The following is an 18,064-nucleotide window of genomic DNA, read 5'->3' as shown; positions in this document are numbered from 1 at the left end:
TTGCTGAAGAGAAAAGGGAAAGAGACAGAGACGAAGGGAGCGGCTGGTTGCTATATATGGTTGCGGCCAACAAGTGAGGCCCGCCTTGGCCCATCTCTAGGCCATACCATGTCATCAGAGACTCGTGGGCCAGCAACTCACCGGCAGACATCCGCACACTAGTCAAGGATGCAGCGGGCCAATTGGGAAGGACAAGCTTCTGTTTGGTCGACTTAGCACACCAATACAGAGCAATATCACTTGAGCACAGGTGCCATGCCGAAAAGGCGTGCTGCGAAGGTGCGCAGTATGCTGCACGACGGGCGGTTAGGCATCGGACTGGTTCGCCTACAAAACATGGAAGCTCCATCTAAAATTCCGGGCAATAAATAGACATCATCACATAGCATTGGCGGGGAAGATGACGGGCTAGACCAGAAAGGGAGGACTCGGCGTCTAGATCCCTGTGGCGATTGGCCAATACCCAGCATCCGGCAGCCATTGCCCAGCCTCTCCGCCGTCACCCATCACAAGTTTAATTGATGCGCACACAGCCAATGGCGATGCAAGGCTTCGAGCTGTGGCTGCAGGAAAACTGCAAGTCGATCTTCAGTGATCCATCTGAAGTGCTCCGAGAGGCTCAAGCCTGAGCGAGCCTGGGTGCGCCGTCCGATGATACGACGATTCCGTAGTAACGAAGATTGCATTCGCAAATCCTTCGATGAGTGTGACGAAAGGGCAGGGAGCTCTGCGAGTCGCACTTGACCGCATTTGCATATGCAAGCCATCATGAGAACTCGAGTACCCATCGCAACATCCAATCCGCTTGGTGGAATCGCGAACGGGCATTGACGAGTCGGAGAAGCCTAAATTTGCGTAGATGAAAACCCACTTAGACATGTCAGTATGGACTCAAGATGACGATGAGTGAGCGCATGGCAACATGCCGCAGTATCCAGCAGGATCCCAAAGATATCGAGTGTTGCAGAATGTCGTGTGACACAGAACGAGGGAAGTCTCTCGGCGAGATACAAGGAATCTCGAGGTCGGTCAAACCACTCTTGGTGATGAGAATACTGATTTCTACAATCATTCTGGAAGCTGGAACGTTGCGGAGCAGATGGAGCCGAGATGCTCTCAGTGCTTGGGAAGGATTTTGCCGGCCGGTTGTGGATGTCTAGCATGCCTTGAGATGAAGTGATGAGGGGCGAACACCGGCTCCATGCATGCACTAGACTAGCTTCGGCGGGTAAGTAGGTGAGCAACATCGTTCAGCATTGTGAAAGTGAGTGCTGCAGAGTAAGTAGTAGAGCTGAGAAAACCCCGACAAGTCCGACAAGTCGACTACATTGGTGGTGTGGGAACACGAATATTTAGCAGAAACGCACCGACATGGGACATCCCTTCCATATCGTCCTCGCCTCTAGATGGTAGATGGTCAGCTTCGCTCGAATAGTCACATGACTTGAGCTTGGCACTGCGTGTGATGGGAGAGAAGGTGCGTCCCTGGCATTGCCGCACACAAATTGGACCCCTGCTTAGAGTGTTCTAGACATTACACCGCCCTGGACAGAATCTTGGTTTTCGATCTCACCTGTGTGGTGACAGGCGCACTTCACATCCACTCTGAAAGTCCATTCTGCAACGGAACACAGCATTGGCCGCCGATCGCCTGCCGGCAAAACCCACTTGGAATTCCAGGCTCCGAACCGCGTTTACCAGAGCGGGACCTCGTCTTTGCGGCAGGCTCTTAAAATAGTGTAAGTCGGAGTGGAGTGGATCTGTGTGCCGAGACGCAGCCGAGCGATCGGATAATTATCGGAGACTGAACTCAAAGCGAGTCAGACCTTCCCTGGCACACAACCTGCACCAACATCTGACAGTGAGGCGATTCTCGAGTTAGAAAGCAAAGCTACTGTTCTCAAGGTTACAAAAGGCAGACGAAGTACATATTACAGAGTCACCCTCTTGGTTAGGCCTAGCGGGTTCGCATAGGCATAGTTTTTGATTGCGTAGTTGTCAGCTATGCGGGGCGCTCTAGTGATTGCGCGCCTCCAGGATTATGGGGTTCTGGGGACATGTTCGGGGAGTCCATGCTGATTTTAGCGTTCAGATCAGTGAAGTGATTATATGTGCTTGATCGTATTGGAATTGTTGGTGTTGGTGTTGGTGTTCCGATAATTAGTAATATTTGGTTCTTATATTAACTAATATCTGGCTTAGGCCGAAGATGAACTTATTTGACTCTTATTGGGGCTAAAATCGAGATGGATGTTTCCCCGCAAATTCACACAAGTACCAAAGATGGCTGCTCAAGCTCCGGTCGACGAGCCCAAGAAGCTTAGTAGTAGGTTTGATCATTCTTTTTCATTTATATGCAACCAAATCCGATCGTGTACACAGTCAACGGCACCAATGGCTTCAACGGAGTCAGTGGAAAGGCCGCTGCGAATGGTGGCAATGCAGAAGAACCCCCGGGAGGCGAAGATTCCGACGATGATGGCGATGAGGCCGCTGCGCCAGGCGCTGAGGAAGGAGCGACCAAGAAGAAGAACAAGAATAAGAAGCGAAAGCCCAAGAAGAAAAGGAAGGGCCCTAGTGCCCAGACCGACCCTCCGAGTGTCTTGATTTCCCAACTGTTCCCGAAGGGCGAAGAAGTCGAATATGTTAACGAGAACCGCTACCGTACCACCATAGAGGAGAAGCGACATTTCGACAACCTGAGCACTGAATGGCTTAGCGACTACCGCCAAGCCGCTGAGACGCACCGTCAAGTTCGCCAATGGGCCCAGAAGAACATCAAGCCTGGCCAGACCTTGACCGAAATTGCTAACGGTATCGAAGATAGCGTGCGCCGCTTGGTTGGACATGATGGTCTCACTGAGGGTGATACAATCAAAGCCGGTATGGGTTTCCTGTTGAACGATCTTCTACATGCTTTTCGCGAGTCAGAGTTATTTGTTGTAGACAAAACTGATGTGGAAGCTCCAAGAGAGCCATGCCATGCGCCGTCAGTCCTTTGTAGCTTTACAGCCAGGCTCCTACCCACAGGTTATGATCGACGGGTTAGTATATGCGAGGAAGTTACACTATCAAGCTTCAAGGTATTCGTGATTCAGACTGCCCACGCAGCCGTCTAATTTACAACTATCCAAAATAACTACCACAACACTGTGCACCATGTCCTCAATCCCCTTCCTGTGACTATCACTTGATTGAGCCAAATTATTGCTTTTTTGTACAAGCTATCAGATCAGTCTCCAGTCAAAAGTACATACAGAGACCTGATCTGAGCTTTGGGTACTGAAGCTAAGTAGACGAATTGCTCTTGGCATACGACAGCTGAAATACATGCTGATGTCACGTGAACGACACTCAGTTTCCCTTCTATTCTCCTCTTGAGCTCCGTTGCATGACTGTATTGACAGGGTTGAAGGGTGTCACCGAACGTCGCTCCATTAGTCCCCACATGCACGTTGAGGTGCATGCCGACTGGATGAGGTCCGACAACGCATTTGGTACGTAATATTGATATGATCGCAAGTTTTCGGAAGTTACATTCATCTCTAGTATTCCCAGGGGATGGTCGTTGTAGGAGGCGTTGTTCGCTCGTTGTAACTCTCTATAGGTTACTACGTATTCTGGCGCTTATGTCTCCTATTACGCCCTTTGGCCGACTCCATTCTCCACTAAAGTTGTCCTATGCGCTTATCGTGCTTGCTAATGGCATCGCCTAGTGGGCACAACTTGGCGCGACTGAAAGAGCATCCATCATGGCAGCTGTCGACTCCAGTATCGACGAGAAGCTCGTTCGCTCCGTCACGGCATACGTCAAGGACTTTATGGCAAAGTACGATGGTTCGCATGATTTTGCGCACATACAGCGGGTCTTAGGAATAGCCCGGTATATCCATTCTCGCTCACCTACAACGCCGGCTTTAGACTCCCAAGTTGTCGTCTTAAGTGCTCTTCTCCACGACGTTGGCGACAAGAAATATCTGAAGCCAGATGAAGACGCGTCAACCATGGTCTTTAAGCTTTTGGTGTCACTGGGTGCTGATGAGCAACTTGCCCAGAAAGTCCAAACAGTCTGTCTCGGCGTGAGCTACTCGAGCGAGATCAAGAATCCGATGCGAGTACAGGAGCTCATCAAAGCTCATCCTGAGCTGGCCGTTGTTCAAGACGCCGACCGTCTCGATGCCATCGGTGGTGTAGGCATTGGCCGGGCATTCACTTTTGGCGGCGCTAGGTCTAATAGACCCATGGACGAGACAGTCGAACACTTTGAACAGAAGCTTCTCAGACTCGAGGGCATGATGAAAACAGATGTTGGACGAGAGCTGGCCAAGGAGAGAACGGAAAGAATGGCTCTCTTCCGAAAGTGGTGGGATGAGGAAACTGCATTTGCCAACATGTCTCCAGTCTCCTGATACACCCAAGGCAACTTCACTTATGTATGTTATCACTCCACTGTCTCTCAAATTCTCGACAGAGCGTACCTATGGGTGAACACCAAACAAATATTAACCGAACCCAAGTGAGAACTATCCGGCACAAGCACAAGCACATGTACTATTGAAGAAGGCCAGATAGCAACGATGATTCAATAGGAACCATGCACGTAAATCTATACGGAGCAAACCGCGGTTTGGTCAACAGGGCATTGCAGAGCGAGCATATCAATTTTTCCCAAAGTTCAATATGAGACCCTGGTCTCAATATATAACTGTCAGCTTTTGGCTCGCCTATTTATCCTAACTGAGACTGCACCACCTTCCTCGACGGGAATCGCATCTGCAGACAAGCTTACACCTCTGAATGATAGTGCCGTACTCGCCCCGCCCATATTTCTTTGTAAGTGTGGTGGAAGTACAGCACTAACATTCAGAGAGCTGGTAGAGGTGTAAATCATCCATTACCATGCCTACAATCTTTGCCATTGGGCACGCCTTATGCCACGCCAAGCGGCCAATCTATTACCCCCTCCATTGGATCCTGCCAGCTTACCAGGTGATAAATCAGTGGCCACGCGGCGCACGGGATGCGAGGTGCCACCCTGCAGCTACACACAGCAGTTGGTTGGCGCAGTATTATCAATTGCGGTCCGATGCACCGCAGCTCAGGTGGCCGTCCTGATGACTGCGACAGGCTACTTCCACATTTTGCGGTGTTTTGTTGAAGAACTTGCGACCTAATCCATCTTTTGATATTGGCCAAGCTACAATCTTCCGTCGCACGCATCGTTTGAATTTTTCTAGTAGATATCTCGCGCGGTCGTATGTGTGCTTCACCACCTGGCCTGTGAGGCTCGTCGCCTGACGCTGACCGCCCAAGATGGCGTTGAGTCGAGCTTCCGCGGCGTTGATTCTACTATCGCTTCATATTGTCTCTGGGATCGCGGATGCAGGCTTCGCTGCATTTGGCGATGCGGCACTTTTCGATGAGCCCGGTGTGGGCTTCACTACGCGGTATCATTTTGGAGCACAGCCTGCCCGCCAGCTAGAGCGACGACAAAGCGGCTGCGAGGCTGGTCATCATTTGTGTGCCGAACTGGGCGAGCTGGGCATGGGCCATTGCTGTCCCAACACCCAGTGTAAGTGTCCGGGCTCCTGCCGGGGCTTAGAAAACTGCTAACACAAGAGTTGACTGCCTTTTCAATAGCTCATGGGCTGTAAGCTGCTGCCAATTTGAGTCAAATTGCGGCCAAGTATGTGCTGGAAATAGTATCTCATGCAACGCCACGACCACCATCACGAGCTTGATTACGCCCTCGGGAACAGCGTCATCTTTCGTCGAGGAAGTTACAAGGACAAGTGGCTATTTGGGCTGCTGTCCACGGTCATGTGCAAGCACTGCTTTCAAGTGCCCGTCATCGATAGGCGCCCACTGCTGTCTTTATGGCGAAGACTGTGTCACTGGTGGCTGTGTCGCCCCAGGGACGTCAAAGCCGACATTGGTACCCACATATAACGGCTGCTCAAGTACCAACATGTTTTCCTGCGCCACCGGAGTAGGATGCTGTACCAACGGACAAGCATGCACGACCAATGACGCTGGTCAGGGGGTTTGCACAGGCCTACCCGGCAACGTCACCGTTAGCCACGAGCTCTCACAAGGCGCCAAAGCCGGTATTGGAGCCGGCGTCGCCATCGCCGCCGCAGCCGTCATCGGAGCCCTGGCGTGGTTCTGCCAACATCGGCGCCACGAAGCCCGCACCGCCGAAGCCCGCACCCCCACCTACCGCAGTCGAATCCAGAGCCCAGGCCCCAATGCGGAGGAGATCATGTCCGAAACCAGCGGGCCCTCCCGGGTCGGCGGACCCCACCAGAATGGGCTTGTATACGAGTACTTCGGCCCGGACGCCATTCCCGGACCGTACACGTGCACGGAGCAGGAGTACACACAGCGCGAGACGCCGAGCGTGCTCGATCGCGGTGTGCCCATATGTCCTCAAGGGCCGGGCGACATCATGAGTGCCGTAGAGCTGGATGCGGAGGTGACTGGTGCTGAGAGAGATGAAGGAGTGCGGACGCCTACTGCGACAGTTACGCCGGTGTTGGAGCAAGAGCAGGGGCCGTTCGAGCTGTGGGTTCCGCCAGGGAGGAGCCCGTCGCCGCTGAGTCCGGACGAGAGGGGCCCGTCGTCACCGGGCAGGTTTTCACCGGATCCGCGTTAAGTCACACTGGGAGATTTTCAAGATTCTTGATTGCAGAATTGAGGTATATTTTCCTATAGCCCGCTTTAATGGACTCAGATGCCCGTAAAACCAAGTGAGCGAACACATGTACAGACAGACACACGAATTATATATGATACCCTCCATCCTTTCGCCTTGCCTGAAGAAAACGAACCAACGCCTTTGGCCCCTAACCCCGTTAGCCGATGCCCTTGCCTAGTCTGCGGCGTGAAGGGTAAGTAAACCCCTGGCTAATGCTGTGCTATGCAATTTTGCCGTAAAAAACTGTGCCGCGATGCTTCTCAATAACGCCTGAAAACATGAAGAAAATCGGAAATGCGCTTTGGAGGCGAGCACTCAAACAAGTGACAGGGCAACCTAATATCGTTCTGTCCCCGTAGGAGAAGCTTCCCGCTTCCCCCGGAGCTAGCACACCACACCACCAAACGGCGTGCTCTGCCGCAGGTCCTTGACCAACTCCTCAACACTATTCAGATGGCGACCCAACAGGCCCTGCTTCTCTTCCTGGCTGCGCGTCTCGGCGCCGTCGCTATCGGCCCGCGATCTGCTGTCGCGCCTCTCCCCATTAGGCCCACTCATCGTTGAGAATGCCTTGGCTAGCTTACTAGGGCTGCGCTGCAACAGCGCCGGTACGTTGCCGCGGGGCGTGGCGCTCGGGATCGAGGGTACCTCGGGCATGAGATAGAAGTACAGGAATTCGACGAGCTTGAGTTTGACTTCACGACTCGTGGAACGCGACTTGAAGAGGGAGGTTACCGTCAGCAGGCCGTCGAGATTCTCGAACGTGCGCGTGTTTTGCGGGGTGTCGATGAGCGCTACGACGAGCGTCAGGAGGGTGGCGGATTGGATTGCGGGGCAGAAATCGGGCTCTAAGAGGTCGAGAAGGAGCTGCGAGTGGCATTGTGTCAGCAAGTCTGGTGGTGTGAGGGAATCAGAGCCAATGCGCCAGAAACATACATTCATGTACATCTCGCGCGAGAAGAGCGTCTTGCTCGGCGGATGCAACAGCAACACGCCCTGGATCAAGTCCAACGAGTTCATGATCAACAAGTCGTTCTGGCCATCGCTCCCTTTAGCCAGCAGCCGGTCCAGCGTGTTGACTAGCCGCAGCGCCACGTTCCACTCGAAGCCCTCCTGCAGCTTGAAGAACTCGTAGAAGGCCGGGTCCTCTGACAGCTCGGCGAGGTTTTTGGGTGACGCCGGCTGTTGCGAAGCGGAGTCGTCGTCCTCGTCTCTGAACGGGTCCTTGTCCTTATCCTTATCCTTCTGCTTCGGTTGCTGTTTCCGCGACAAGCAGATGTTGGCGAGCAGCCCTTCGACCTGGCGCAGACCCTTGCGGACCTTGGGGCCGTCATACGACGAAAGGTTGTCGAAGGCCATGGAGAGCAAGTTCTCCATTGTGATGTATGATGTGTCGCGCGGGCGAATTGTTCTATGGCGGTATTATACAGAGAATGCGCCAGCAACTATTGTTTGTTGTTGGGGTGTCGCAAGACAGTTAGAAGGTGTCAACTGGTGGGAAACTCCGGAAAGACGGATTGGGGCGGGCAACGACGATGGCTGAACTTTTGATACAGAAGCACGAAGGAAAAGGGTAGGAGGGCATCAATTAACGGCGAAGGGTGTGGGATGGCACCTGGAGAAGGGAAGAGGAATCAGTGGATTTGAGCGCAAACCAACTGGTGCTTCTTTAGTTCATACGACACCCTGGACCTTGCAGGGCTCTCCAGTTGTATGTCACAATCGCGGCAGTCAACACAGCAACCACAGCAACGGAGCTTGGATGCTCCCTGGCTGGAAGCACGGGCCCAAGCGTCCCGAGCTGGAGCTCCGATAACGATAAGGAATGCTAATGATCTGAAACGCGGGGCGGACATTGGGAGAATTGGACGCTGGGAGCTTTGACTTCAATATTTTCGCGCCATGTGTGTATTGCGCATCTCACAAGGTGTGAGCGTTATTCCATCTAAACCTTTCTGAATGAGCTCATTGTTGAGATGAACTATTAGCTTGCGATAGCAGAGCGAGGTTCAATAGCCTCAGACTGCAAGTGGTCATCAACACACATGCCAAGGCGACCGCATCTGAACCTGACCAAAGATATATAACATGGTCGAAAGCTATCAATAGCTCCGAAGCTGTGGAGAGGCCGATTGGAACATTGAGGCCTGGCCGCCGAATGGCTTCTAGAACCGCTTTCAAGATGGCATACTAGTGTGCCCAGGTTGTTATGGGTACCCGCTTCCGTCCAGTAGTTAGGACGGCGCCAGGTCAATTATCGAGCCCCAGAAAGCAGAAGTGCCGATCGGTTCCAGACTTGAATCGCCATTCAGTCGGGCGCTTGAGATCTGCCATGCTGCTACGCTAACCTCCTGACTTCCACAAGAGTTTTTTTTTAATTATCACAACAGTTCTTGAGTAGAACTTTCAGCGGCATTCTTGTGTGACTTGCTTCGTTCATCACATACAAATTCACAGTACGCTGGCTAGATTCTGAACTCGAAGCTTGCAAGCCGAAGTATGTCAATTGCCCCCGCAGTGCCCTCCAACAGCCAAGCTCCTCGGTCAAATCGTGACGGCTACGTCCCGCACACAGCCAACTGCGCTCGCATAACTCGGGATTTGTATAACCCCATCAGAAACAGGCGACAAGATTGTTGGCTCCCCTGCAGCTTCACAAGCAAGCAAGCAGGCTGACCCAAGTCCTACAGTCGGCTTATTCTGGGAGCTTGAACCCTGCTGGTAAGGTCAACAACGCCACCTGCTCCCCGCAGGAACTCTGGTGTGCGGCGTGACCCAGGCAGGGCCTGCAAGTCCTGGCGAGTCTAATAGATCGAATGTCCACGGTTACCCGCATGATCCAGTCGAAACGCTCCGGCCAGGAGCCGTCAGGGACCGCCATGCTCAACAACGCCAATAGTCCCATTACCTTCCCTTCTCCCAACGCGATACCACCGAGAACTTCTTCCACCGGCCACATCGTCCCACATCGGCCCTCCAAGTCCGTCCTACGACCTGTTCCCGAGTCCGACTGGCTAGGACAGAACGAACGGGTCAGACATCATCGTCACAACCCCTCCGCGACCCAGGTCCCCTCTTTTCCGAATATCATGCAAGCGTCCGCCCCTCCAGATCCCTCGCGATATGCGACCGCGGATTTCAACTTCGTCGCGAAGAAGACATGGACCGAACAGAAGGAAAAGGTACTATGGGGCCCATATGACTACTTGATGGCACACCCGGGCAAAGACTTCCGTGCACAGTTGATCGCATCCTTCAATACATGGCTTGAAGTCCCCGAGGACAGCTTGGACATCATTACAAAGGTGGTGGGAATGCTGCATACGGCTTCCCTGCTCGTCGATGACGTTGAGGACAACTCGGTGCTACGACGAGGATTACCTGTGGCGCACAGCATTTTTGGTACGGCGCAAACCATCAACTCGGCCAATTACGTCTACTTCTGTGCTCTGCAAGAGCTTCAGAAGCTCAAGAACCCCAAAGTGGTCAACATTTACATGGAAGAGCTCTTGAACCTCCACCGCGGGCAAGGCATGGACCTCTTCTGGCGGGACACCCTGACCTGCCCCACGGAAGAGGATTACCTTGAAATGGTGGGCAACAAGACGGGCGGGCTCTTCCGGATCGGCATCAAGCTGATGCAAGCCGAGTCGCGGTCATTGATTGACTGCGTGGAGCTGGTCAACCTGATGGGGCTGGTGTACCAAATAAGGGACGACTACATGAACCTATCGTCGGTGGAAATGACCCAGAATAAGGGGCTATGCGAGGACCTGACCGAGGGCAAGTTCTCGTTCCCCATCATACACAGCATACGGTCCGACCCCAACAACCTGCAGCTCCTCAACATTCTTAAGCAGAAGACGACGGAGGATGAGGTTAAGCGCTATGCCGTCAAGTACATGAATGGCACCGGCAGCTTCGAGTATACACGACAGGTCCTCGCGGTTCTCATTGAGAGGGCAAGGAGGACTGCTGATGAGATAGACGACGGCAAGGGCAAGAACCAGGGAATCCATAAAATACTGGACAAGATGGTTGTATCTCCGTAACTGTTGTCAAGGTATTTGTGGAGCGGTTCTGTAACTGGGATCTGTAATCGAAAAAGGCGCACACGTATCAATGGTTGATATATACCGTGTAAGATCGGACGTGGCTCGCCAGGATACCCTTTTTCACGGCGATGATGACATCTTGGCATTAGAGGATTCTTACATTGCTTCTTTGAACGTACAATGGCTGGCCTCGGCTGGCGTATTGACTATAGTCACATAATATACCTCATGTGAGAAGACTCATATGATGCTTTTCTCATCTTTGCGTCATTGCTCATCTCTATGCTTTGTGGCTGTCCAGTACTGTCCTATGCCTGTGAAGGTTGTTGGCAAAGCGTTAGAATCCTTTTGCCTGCTTGCTGTCTACCAACTTCACATCTTCCGTTATTCAGTGCCGCTTTCAACTCCCCATGCATTGAGTCCAGATTGTGGTGCTTGCACTTGAAGGGATCTTGTTTGTGACTAAGGAACATTTTCCTGCACTCCTGGCTGGTTTTTCTAATGCCCAGTTCGTTCCCTACGTCTAGTATTATCGACTGCCAACAGTCGACGAGAGACCCGCTTCATCGTGAACTCTGTCGGCCAGACACACGAGGTCCCGTCACTTTGATACTATCACTCCTTCCTTCCTTGTAAATATTCAAGGGACTGGATTTCTTCTCCTCTGCTTATGTGGAGTTTCCCATCTTTCTACCCACCGACCCTCTATTCATATTCAGCCTCCAGCCCACCCACAACTTCCTGGTCGTTTCGGCGCACCGCATACTTGACCGTCCCAAGTCACTTATCTCATCTCGAGTAACCTGGCAACACCATCACCATGCCCAAGTGGACGGACAAGGCTGATCGCGATCTCATCTTCGCGATCCTGATCGCCAACATGGACAGGCATCTGAAAGTCAAGGTCCCCTGGGCCAAGGTCGAGAGCCAGATGATCGACTGGGGCTATGTCGGCCCCAATGAGTTCACACGGAAGGCCATCACGTAAACCAAACCCGTTCCTTCCATCCATCGCTCCACGTCTCCTTTATTCCTGCCCTCCACATCTCATCGACCTCTTCATCGTAACCTCCAACTTCGTCAACTAACCCAACCCGTCCTCACAGTCTCCGCTGGTCAATGAAGATTCTTAAGGAATTCCGCGACGAACAAAAGGCGAAGGACGGCAACAGCCCCCAGGTCGTCACCGAGCCTGTCCCCAAGAAGTCCTCGGGCGGCAGAAAGAGAAAGGCTGCTTCTTTTGACAACAGCGTGGATGACGACGATGAATCGGACCTCGCTGAGACCTTGAAGAAGCGACGCAAGATGTCAGCTGCGCTCACTCCTGGTCCTGTCCTTGGCAAAAAGAAGAAGAAGGCCGCCGGCGGCGCTAAGGTCGAGAAGCAAGAATCGGAGGTGAACGACGAGATTGAGAAAGAGCACGATCCTATCCACTATGCCCCGTTCGCTATCTGAATGATACAAACTCTTCCACCCTATCCAGCCTCAAATGGAAACGCACACACATGTTGGCCATGGAGGAATTCAAGCTGGTTGGGGGATAGGGATACTTATTTGACAGACAGGGGTTGATTGACGTGGCATTTCCGTGGATATGATTCTTTTCTTTCGCATTGCATTTGCGAAGTCATATTTTGCTGAGGGTTTTAGGAAATCATATGGAATAGGACCACGCACACGTCGATCCGCCACCTTGTGGTATGGTTTCTAGGAAGCCATGAAATAGGAATGCATACACTCTGATCTGCCACCTTTTGAGGCTTTGCTTCTTGAGTTTGATGTGCTTCAATTACTGTGACGATCAAGGTGGAAAATCTTGAGGTCATGATTAGACGGTACATCGTTTACCACCCTTATCATCCTTCCGATAGGCGTGGTATAATACGTCCTACCATGACCAGTAATAGGTGGGCGGCCCATGCTGTAAGTAGATGCTGTCAGCCTCGGTGTCACTCCACATGAATTAATGAACAGAATAAAGTGAGTACCTCGACGGGCGATCATCCCATAGAATCACAAGTAGTATTCGGGCATCGACTTCCATCCGTCAATACACCTACAGCCCCCGCTCCTCAACCTCAACCAAACCTCCTCCCAAACGCCACCGTCCCTCCAACCAACTTCCCCAGCACATATCCCCCAAACACACCACACAATATCGTAACAGGCCACTTCTGCCACTCGCGATCCCAATCGAGCGGAATCGGCACCGCGCCAACCCAAGCTCCGACACAACCTCCCATCAATCCCCCAAACGCCTCATCGAAGGGCGCCCTCGCGCCGAGAATCTCCAGCCACTCCTTATTCGAGACGCCGTGGGTATAGAACAGCGGGAACAAGCCCAGAAGCGACAGGTATAGCGAGCAAAGTGACGTATGCGGTAGGTGAGTCAGGAGGGGGGCGCCAAAGAGGACGAAGAAGGTGTGCAGGACTGAGGTCGCGAGGGTGGTGAGGACCAGTGCTACGACGGTAGTCTAGCACAATGGCCATTGGTTAGCTAGAATTCTTTCTCGTAGGATATGGACAGATGGACTGGATATGATACGTACGACTGCGACATTCGGCACCGTCCCATCCGACGAAGCCGACTTCTTCTCGCCCGGCCGAAGCTTCTTCGCGGGCTTGGCTGTCTGGGACCCGGCCGCCGGGAGGCAGACAATGGCGTATGTGCTTTGTATGGCTACGACTACAGGTAGAGACGTCCACATTGTCGATACAGGATCGGAGACCAGGGCATTGAACCGGACGAGAAAGAAGGATAGGAGTAGTATCGGATGGACATGGCGGACGCCCTGGGCCAGGGGCGTCGGAATTGTTGGAATTGCTTGCGTGGGCAGCCCCAAGTCCTTTGTCTTCGCGTTGCCCGCAGGCGGGGACATGGTTACGGGGTCTACGAGAGGCATTTCGAGAGGACGGAGCCGAAGTTGGCAGGATGATCGGTGGCAATGGAATAGGTCACTCTTGGGTCGGGAAACTAGAGCTATTGAGATCGGTTAACGTAGCGGGTACGTATTTGAATGACACTCATTGGCAGTTGGCTAAGGCTGTTACCAAATGGCGATAACGATAAAGCACCATCTGCTAGACTTGCAGTTTCGCACGTGCTCGCCGATGTGACTGGATTTGGCAGTGAAAAGAGTCCCAACTAGGCACCGATATTTCAGCTCTACGTTAGACTCCTGTTGGCGCTAAATTTGCAGTGAAGGAGTGTGGGGGCCACCATAAGGGAGGTATTGGCATCTTCTTTTTCAGCCTCAATGGATGACGTTAGGTCCAGTTACCTAGGTATCCTCGTAGCTGCTGCTCTTTTCAGAACTCGACCTTAAATATGGATATGACTGGCCCAGTTGGCCGGTCAAGGGACCATAAGCACTCAGGATCAGGACCACGTTGTTGGCGATCATAAACTCAGGACTCGTCCGTTCCACCAGCTGCATCTCGGGAGGTGCGCATGAATCCCTCAACGCTCGCATAGAATCTGCATGTAGCAATAACTCGTACCCGAACTCGTGAGTCCTTCGTGACCACCACATCAAGCATCCGTATCCATGGTCGTGGAGTCCGGCTTAGGGATCAAGCCTCGCAGGGATAGATCATAAATGACATCCTCGACCTTCTTTACATGATACTTGACGGCGTCGACCTTGCGTCGCAGGATGTCGTTTTTCAGGTTAAGCAGTTGGAATCCCGAAAACAGGTCCTTGATAAAACCGCTGATGCGCACCGTGAGCTCGATGTCGCCCATGGTGACCGAATTCATGGAGAGACGGCTGAGCTCCTCGGTTATGTCCGTCAGCGATAAGACGTACTCCTCGATGGTGATGTGGAACGCGTCGCGGTCCTTCAGGTTGACAGGGACTGGGATGGATTTTAGCAAGACCGGTCAAGTTATACTTCGTAGACGGAATCGAGAGGGCCTGTAATAACAAACCTTGTAAAATCTGGCCGACCTCCTCAAGGGTGAGCAGTCGACCAAGCTCGCCAGGGCGAGAGTCAGTGCCCATGCCGCCAAGCCATGCCGTGAGAAGAATGGTGTTGATGATTCCCTGGATGCCTCGAGTCCATCGGTTGTTGTACCTGGAGTCGGTCAGCCTCAAGTAATTCCAACAGTTGAAGTAGCGCCTACTTATAGTACGGGTAGTTGGAAGCAAATGCAGCTAGCTCTTTGACCGTCTCGGTCGAAGGCCTGATGGCATTCTCCTCGACTTGCTTCAGCAAGAGTGGGACTGCAGGTACTGTTAGTTCATATTCCGTTTGGAGAAGGTCACAGTAGAAGCCTACACTTGGCAGCGGGTGTCGAATGGATGCGGCTCAGAAACCCTTGGGCGGCCGAGACGTGACGGTTCAACGTCGTCACGAACTGTTGGAGCTTTTCGCTGACCTGTATCTCCTGCTCGGCATTGACGCGCAGGTAGTCGATGATGGAGGGGTCAATGGTTGTGGAGTCGTTGATCGCCATCTTTGCTGTTGCTCCGTATGTAAGCTGGAGTTGGAGTTGGAGCAGAAGACGGGATGGTTTGGCGGTGGCAGCAGAAATTTTCTAGTAGGACGGCAACTACTTTTGGGCATTCTCACTCTGCCTCAGTTTTATTGCACTTATGATCGTCAATAAGGCATGTTGTATTACGCTGGCTACATTATGTTTTTACGACCTAAGGATGCCTTTCATAGCTCCAAAGCCGCGATCGACTGGGGGAGCCTTTAAACTTCTCAATCCTGTTGTCCCAGAGGCTTTTGAACATGTCTTAATTATGCACGTATATCTACAGTAGCGTCAAAATCAGTCATTGCAATTTCACGCATGTTCAATGCATCGAGGTGAATTCTCTTTGATGGAAACACAGCATCTCCACATCTGCTGACCTAGCTTGCTGGATCACCTCACAAATTTCAAGATTCACAATAGCGGAGTTTTCTTCTTCACATCCCCAGACAGGCTGAAGATTGCAATGAAAATAACCATTCGCATCACCTGGAGGCAGTGTAATACCAGGGACACGGTGGGTGTGATCATGTGCAAGCACAGAGGATACACTCCCGAAGGAAAAAATTGGAATAATCACGATTGAGTTCCATAGAACTCTTTCAGAGATTAAACTGAAAAGAACACTGCGGACAAGGTTAGTTGATGATTTGGAGTGTAAAAGGCCACGGGAGGCACTCACGATACTACACTTGATCTGTCGAGGGGTTAGCACAAGTCCCAATAGTAAGGAGAACTGTGGCTGTGGCACATACCTAAGCCAAAAGGCAAAGAAGAGCTAAAGAAGAAAAGAAAATCAAGTAAACCCCGGGCAGAGGGAACCTGCTTAAGTAGTAGTTGGCAAGGCGGTGTGGCTGATTGTGGTTTGCCGGCAGAATTGGGCGGTAGGTGAATAAGTGGGTGGTTTGGTGGGGTTACGAGCAGGCAGCAGTTGCGCCAGCCAAAGCCAGGCAATACTATTGGTTGATAATAAAATTTACATTGGACAACCCCCACCACTTAGACGATCCATGTCTTCATCGTTCCCTTTCACACTACCTTCAGGGCCATAGCGGTACAGTCTGTTTGTGCAGCCTCTATGTGGCCTGGCAATCAGTTGGATGCTGAAGATTCGACTATCCAGTGCTCTCCACCTTGGGCAGCCGGGGGCAAAAGATCATGACGAAGGCAGTATTGAGCCCAAACCAATAGCTCCTCTCCATGAGTTGTACAGAAGTCATGGCACAACGGCCAATGGTCGGATGTATACATTCCGGACGGATAGTTGCCGACTTGTGCATTGGAAATGTACTAAACTACATGCTATGCGTCTCGAAAATGTGGTTCCCAGACATACCATCGCGGTGGTGTTGAGGTTCTTGGCGCTGAAACAATCCACAAGCCACTTGATATCATTCATACCTTGACACTACCTGCTTGCGGAGCTCTATGTTGCCATGGAACGTCAAGAAATTATGTAAATGATATTTGACGAAAAGGATGGCAGGTGGGTACGAGTTCGATATTGACCACATTCGACCTGAGTGTGGTTCACTGTTCACCATACTTGGTCATGGTTCAGCTCGTTGTTCTTACTCGGTCAAATGCTGTCAAATGCTACGCCACATATGGTGGGCAGCTTCTCGGGCACAGCCCTACAAGATGGACGTCCATGGATATCAAGGCTAAGAAACAGGGTTTATAACAACCTATTTACGGAAACCAGCCGCTCCAGCAGTTATGCGTTGTCAATTCTACAGTGCATTCCCGAGCGTGTTGCTACCCGCAATATGACCCATCACTATAGATCGGCTACGGATACTGACCTGCACACTGGTTTGAAAGTTATCGAATATCTTCCGGCAGGTGACCTTTGATCTCAACCAGGCCTCGTCAAACATCATATCCAAGTTGGAGCTAGATTGTTCCTCTCGATATAATCTATCGCAGCGGGGCACCGCAGATACAGACTGCTTCTCTATCAAGCTCAAGCTAAGGCCACCCATATTCACATTTCATGCAGGCCCAAGAGCCCAAATGTGTAGCTTGATAATTCAGGCAGGCTGGAAGAATTGGAAGCAGTCGCCTTGCCAGCCAAATCTAACTCGAGAATGTGAGGCTGGCGTCGTTGTCATCAAACTGTACATATGATGTTGTGCCACAAGGTATTTGGTAGATTTTGCACTATACGCGGCAGTTAATGACTTTTTCCATACGCGAAATATTCGCTTTTCTTCTCCTGCTACGATAAATCGCTCTCCAACGCCCCTTCCCAAACCACTAACCCAATCCTCCATCCCGGAAAACCCTTGTTTCCCTGTCAACCTAGCTCCCCCTATATGTAGAATAGCTGTAAGGCGACAACAGCAGCGGCACATGGTAATGCTGTCCCTTCTGGACGGAGAACGTGACGACGACCTCAGGGAAGAAGGTCTTGCCCTCGCCAAAGTAGGCGCCCGTGTCGAAGCGCAGGGTCCAAGTGGACGTAGTCTCGACCTCGCTCAGCACATCGTCGAGCGAGTAGGTGGGGACGTCGCCCGAGGCGTTGGAGCTGCTGTAGGGCAGCCAGGCCTTGATGCGGCCGTCATCGTCCGTCTGCGACTCGAACGTCTTGAGCGGGGCGTGGCCTCCTTCGAGCTTGACGCGCACGCCGCGGGCCGGCTTGCCGACGCTGGTGTCGAGGATATGGCACGAAATGAGGTCCTTCTCTGTGGTCATTTTGGTGGTGGGGTGAGGTCGGGCTGCGGGTTATTTGTGGATGATTTCCGGTTGATGGATCAAGAGATTGAGGGATGGCAGATACGATTTCTTGAGCAGGAAGGCAAGTGCAGAACTCACGAGGCACAATTG

The 18,064-nt window shown here is 52.1% G+C and overlaps 10 protein-coding genes across 10 annotated transcripts; 5 read left to right on the top strand and 5 right to left on the bottom strand.

Moving 5' to 3' along the window:
• Positions 1-468: 468 nt before the first annotated feature.
• Positions 469-1,322, bottom strand: BCR38DRAFT_219897 (uncharacterized protein). Its single transcript, XM_040854240.1, has 2 exons — positions 927-1,322; positions 469-870 (listed from the first exon to the last, which is right to left on the bottom strand). Exons 1-2 carry the CDS (start codon positions 1,245-1,247, stop codon positions 589-591), a joined length of 603 nt encoding a protein of 200 aa, XP_040714697.1. The 5' UTR covers positions 1,248-1,322; the 3' UTR covers positions 469-588.
• A 674-nt stretch (positions 1,323-1,996) lies between these two features.
• On the top strand, positions 1,997-3,335 carry BCR38DRAFT_219856 (uncharacterized protein). Its single transcript, XM_040854239.1, has one exon. It carries the CDS (start codon positions 2,355-2,357, stop codon positions 3,117-3,119), a length of 765 nt encoding a protein of 254 aa, XP_040714696.1. The 5' UTR covers positions 1,997-2,354; the 3' UTR covers positions 3,120-3,335.
• BCR38DRAFT_435724 (hydrolase) lies at positions 3,263-4,675 on the top strand. Its single transcript, XM_040860399.1, has 2 exons — positions 3,263-3,497; positions 3,717-4,675. The coding sequence occupies exon 2, from the start codon at positions 3,753-3,755 to the stop codon at positions 4,407-4,409; it is 657 nt and encodes a 218-aa protein (XP_040714695.1). The 5' UTR covers positions 3,263-3,497; positions 3,717-3,752; the 3' UTR covers positions 4,410-4,675.
• A 539-nt stretch (positions 4,676-5,214) lies between these two features.
• On the top strand, positions 5,215-6,868 carry BCR38DRAFT_219792 (uncharacterized protein). Its single transcript, XM_040854238.1, has 2 exons — positions 5,215-5,572; positions 5,622-6,868. Exons 1-2 carry the CDS (start codon positions 5,314-5,316, stop codon positions 6,653-6,655), a joined length of 1,293 nt encoding a protein of 430 aa, XP_040714694.1. The 5' UTR covers positions 5,215-5,313; the 3' UTR covers positions 6,656-6,868.
• A 213-nt stretch (positions 6,869-7,081) lies between these two features.
• On the bottom strand, positions 7,082-8,074 carry BCR38DRAFT_458284 (cell division control protein 14; the record flags this gene model as incomplete). Its single annotated transcript, XM_040862144.1, has 2 exons — positions 7,082-7,564; positions 7,634-8,074. 2 exons carry the CDS (start codon positions 8,072-8,074, stop codon positions 7,082-7,084), a joined length of 924 nt encoding a protein of 307 aa, XP_040714693.1.
• A 1,502-nt stretch (positions 8,075-9,576) lies between these two features.
• On the top strand, positions 9,577-10,749 carry BCR38DRAFT_345336 (geranylgeranyl pyrophosphate synthase-like protein; the record flags this gene model as incomplete). Its single annotated transcript, XM_040856176.1, has 1 exon — positions 9,577-10,749. One exon carries the CDS (start codon positions 9,577-9,579, stop codon positions 10,747-10,749), a length of 1,173 nt encoding a protein of 390 aa, XP_040714692.1.
• An 823-nt stretch (positions 10,750-11,572) lies between these two features.
• Positions 11,573-12,207, top strand: BCR38DRAFT_410004 (uncharacterized protein; the record flags this gene model as incomplete). Its single annotated transcript, XM_040858415.1, has 2 exons — positions 11,573-11,736; positions 11,859-12,207. The coding sequence occupies 2 exons, from the start codon at positions 11,573-11,575 to the stop codon at positions 12,205-12,207; spliced, it is 513 nt and encodes a 170-aa protein (XP_040714691.1).
• A 623-nt stretch (positions 12,208-12,830) lies between these two features.
• BCR38DRAFT_458282 (GPI biosynthesis protein family Pig-F) lies at positions 12,831-13,655 on the bottom strand (the record flags this gene model as incomplete). The annotated part of the gene is made up of 2 exons (XM_040862143.1): positions 12,831-13,226; positions 13,302-13,655. 2 exons carry the CDS (start codon positions 13,653-13,655, stop codon positions 12,831-12,833), a joined length of 750 nt encoding a protein of 249 aa, XP_040714690.1.
• Positions 13,656-14,284: 629 nt separating this feature from the next.
• Positions 14,285-15,211, bottom strand: BCR38DRAFT_344715 (Translin; the record flags this gene model as incomplete). The annotated part of the gene is made up of 4 exons (XM_040856126.1): positions 14,285-14,610; positions 14,684-14,829; positions 14,879-14,978; positions 15,034-15,211. 4 exons carry the CDS (start codon positions 15,209-15,211, stop codon positions 14,285-14,287), a joined length of 750 nt encoding a protein of 249 aa, XP_040714689.1.
• Positions 15,212-17,539: 2,328 nt separating this feature from the next.
• On the bottom strand, positions 17,540-17,932 carry BCR38DRAFT_485803 (putative transthyretin-like protein; the record flags this gene model as incomplete). The annotated part of the gene is made up of 1 exon (XM_040863939.1): positions 17,540-17,932. The coding sequence occupies one exon, from the start codon at positions 17,930-17,932 to the stop codon at positions 17,540-17,542; it is 393 nt and encodes a 130-aa protein (XP_040714688.1).
• Positions 17,933-18,064: the final 132 nt, after the last annotated feature.

The sequence above is a fragment of the Pseudomassariella vexata genome, assembly GCF_002105095.1.
Source record: "Pseudomassariella vexata strain CBS 129021 chromosome Unknown BCR38scaffold_8, whole genome shotgun sequence".
Lineage (NCBI taxonomy): Eukaryota > Fungi > Ascomycota > Sordariomycetes > Amphisphaeriales > Pseudomassariaceae > Pseudomassariella > Pseudomassariella vexata.
This window is presented reverse-complemented; position numbering and strand designations above follow the sequence as displayed.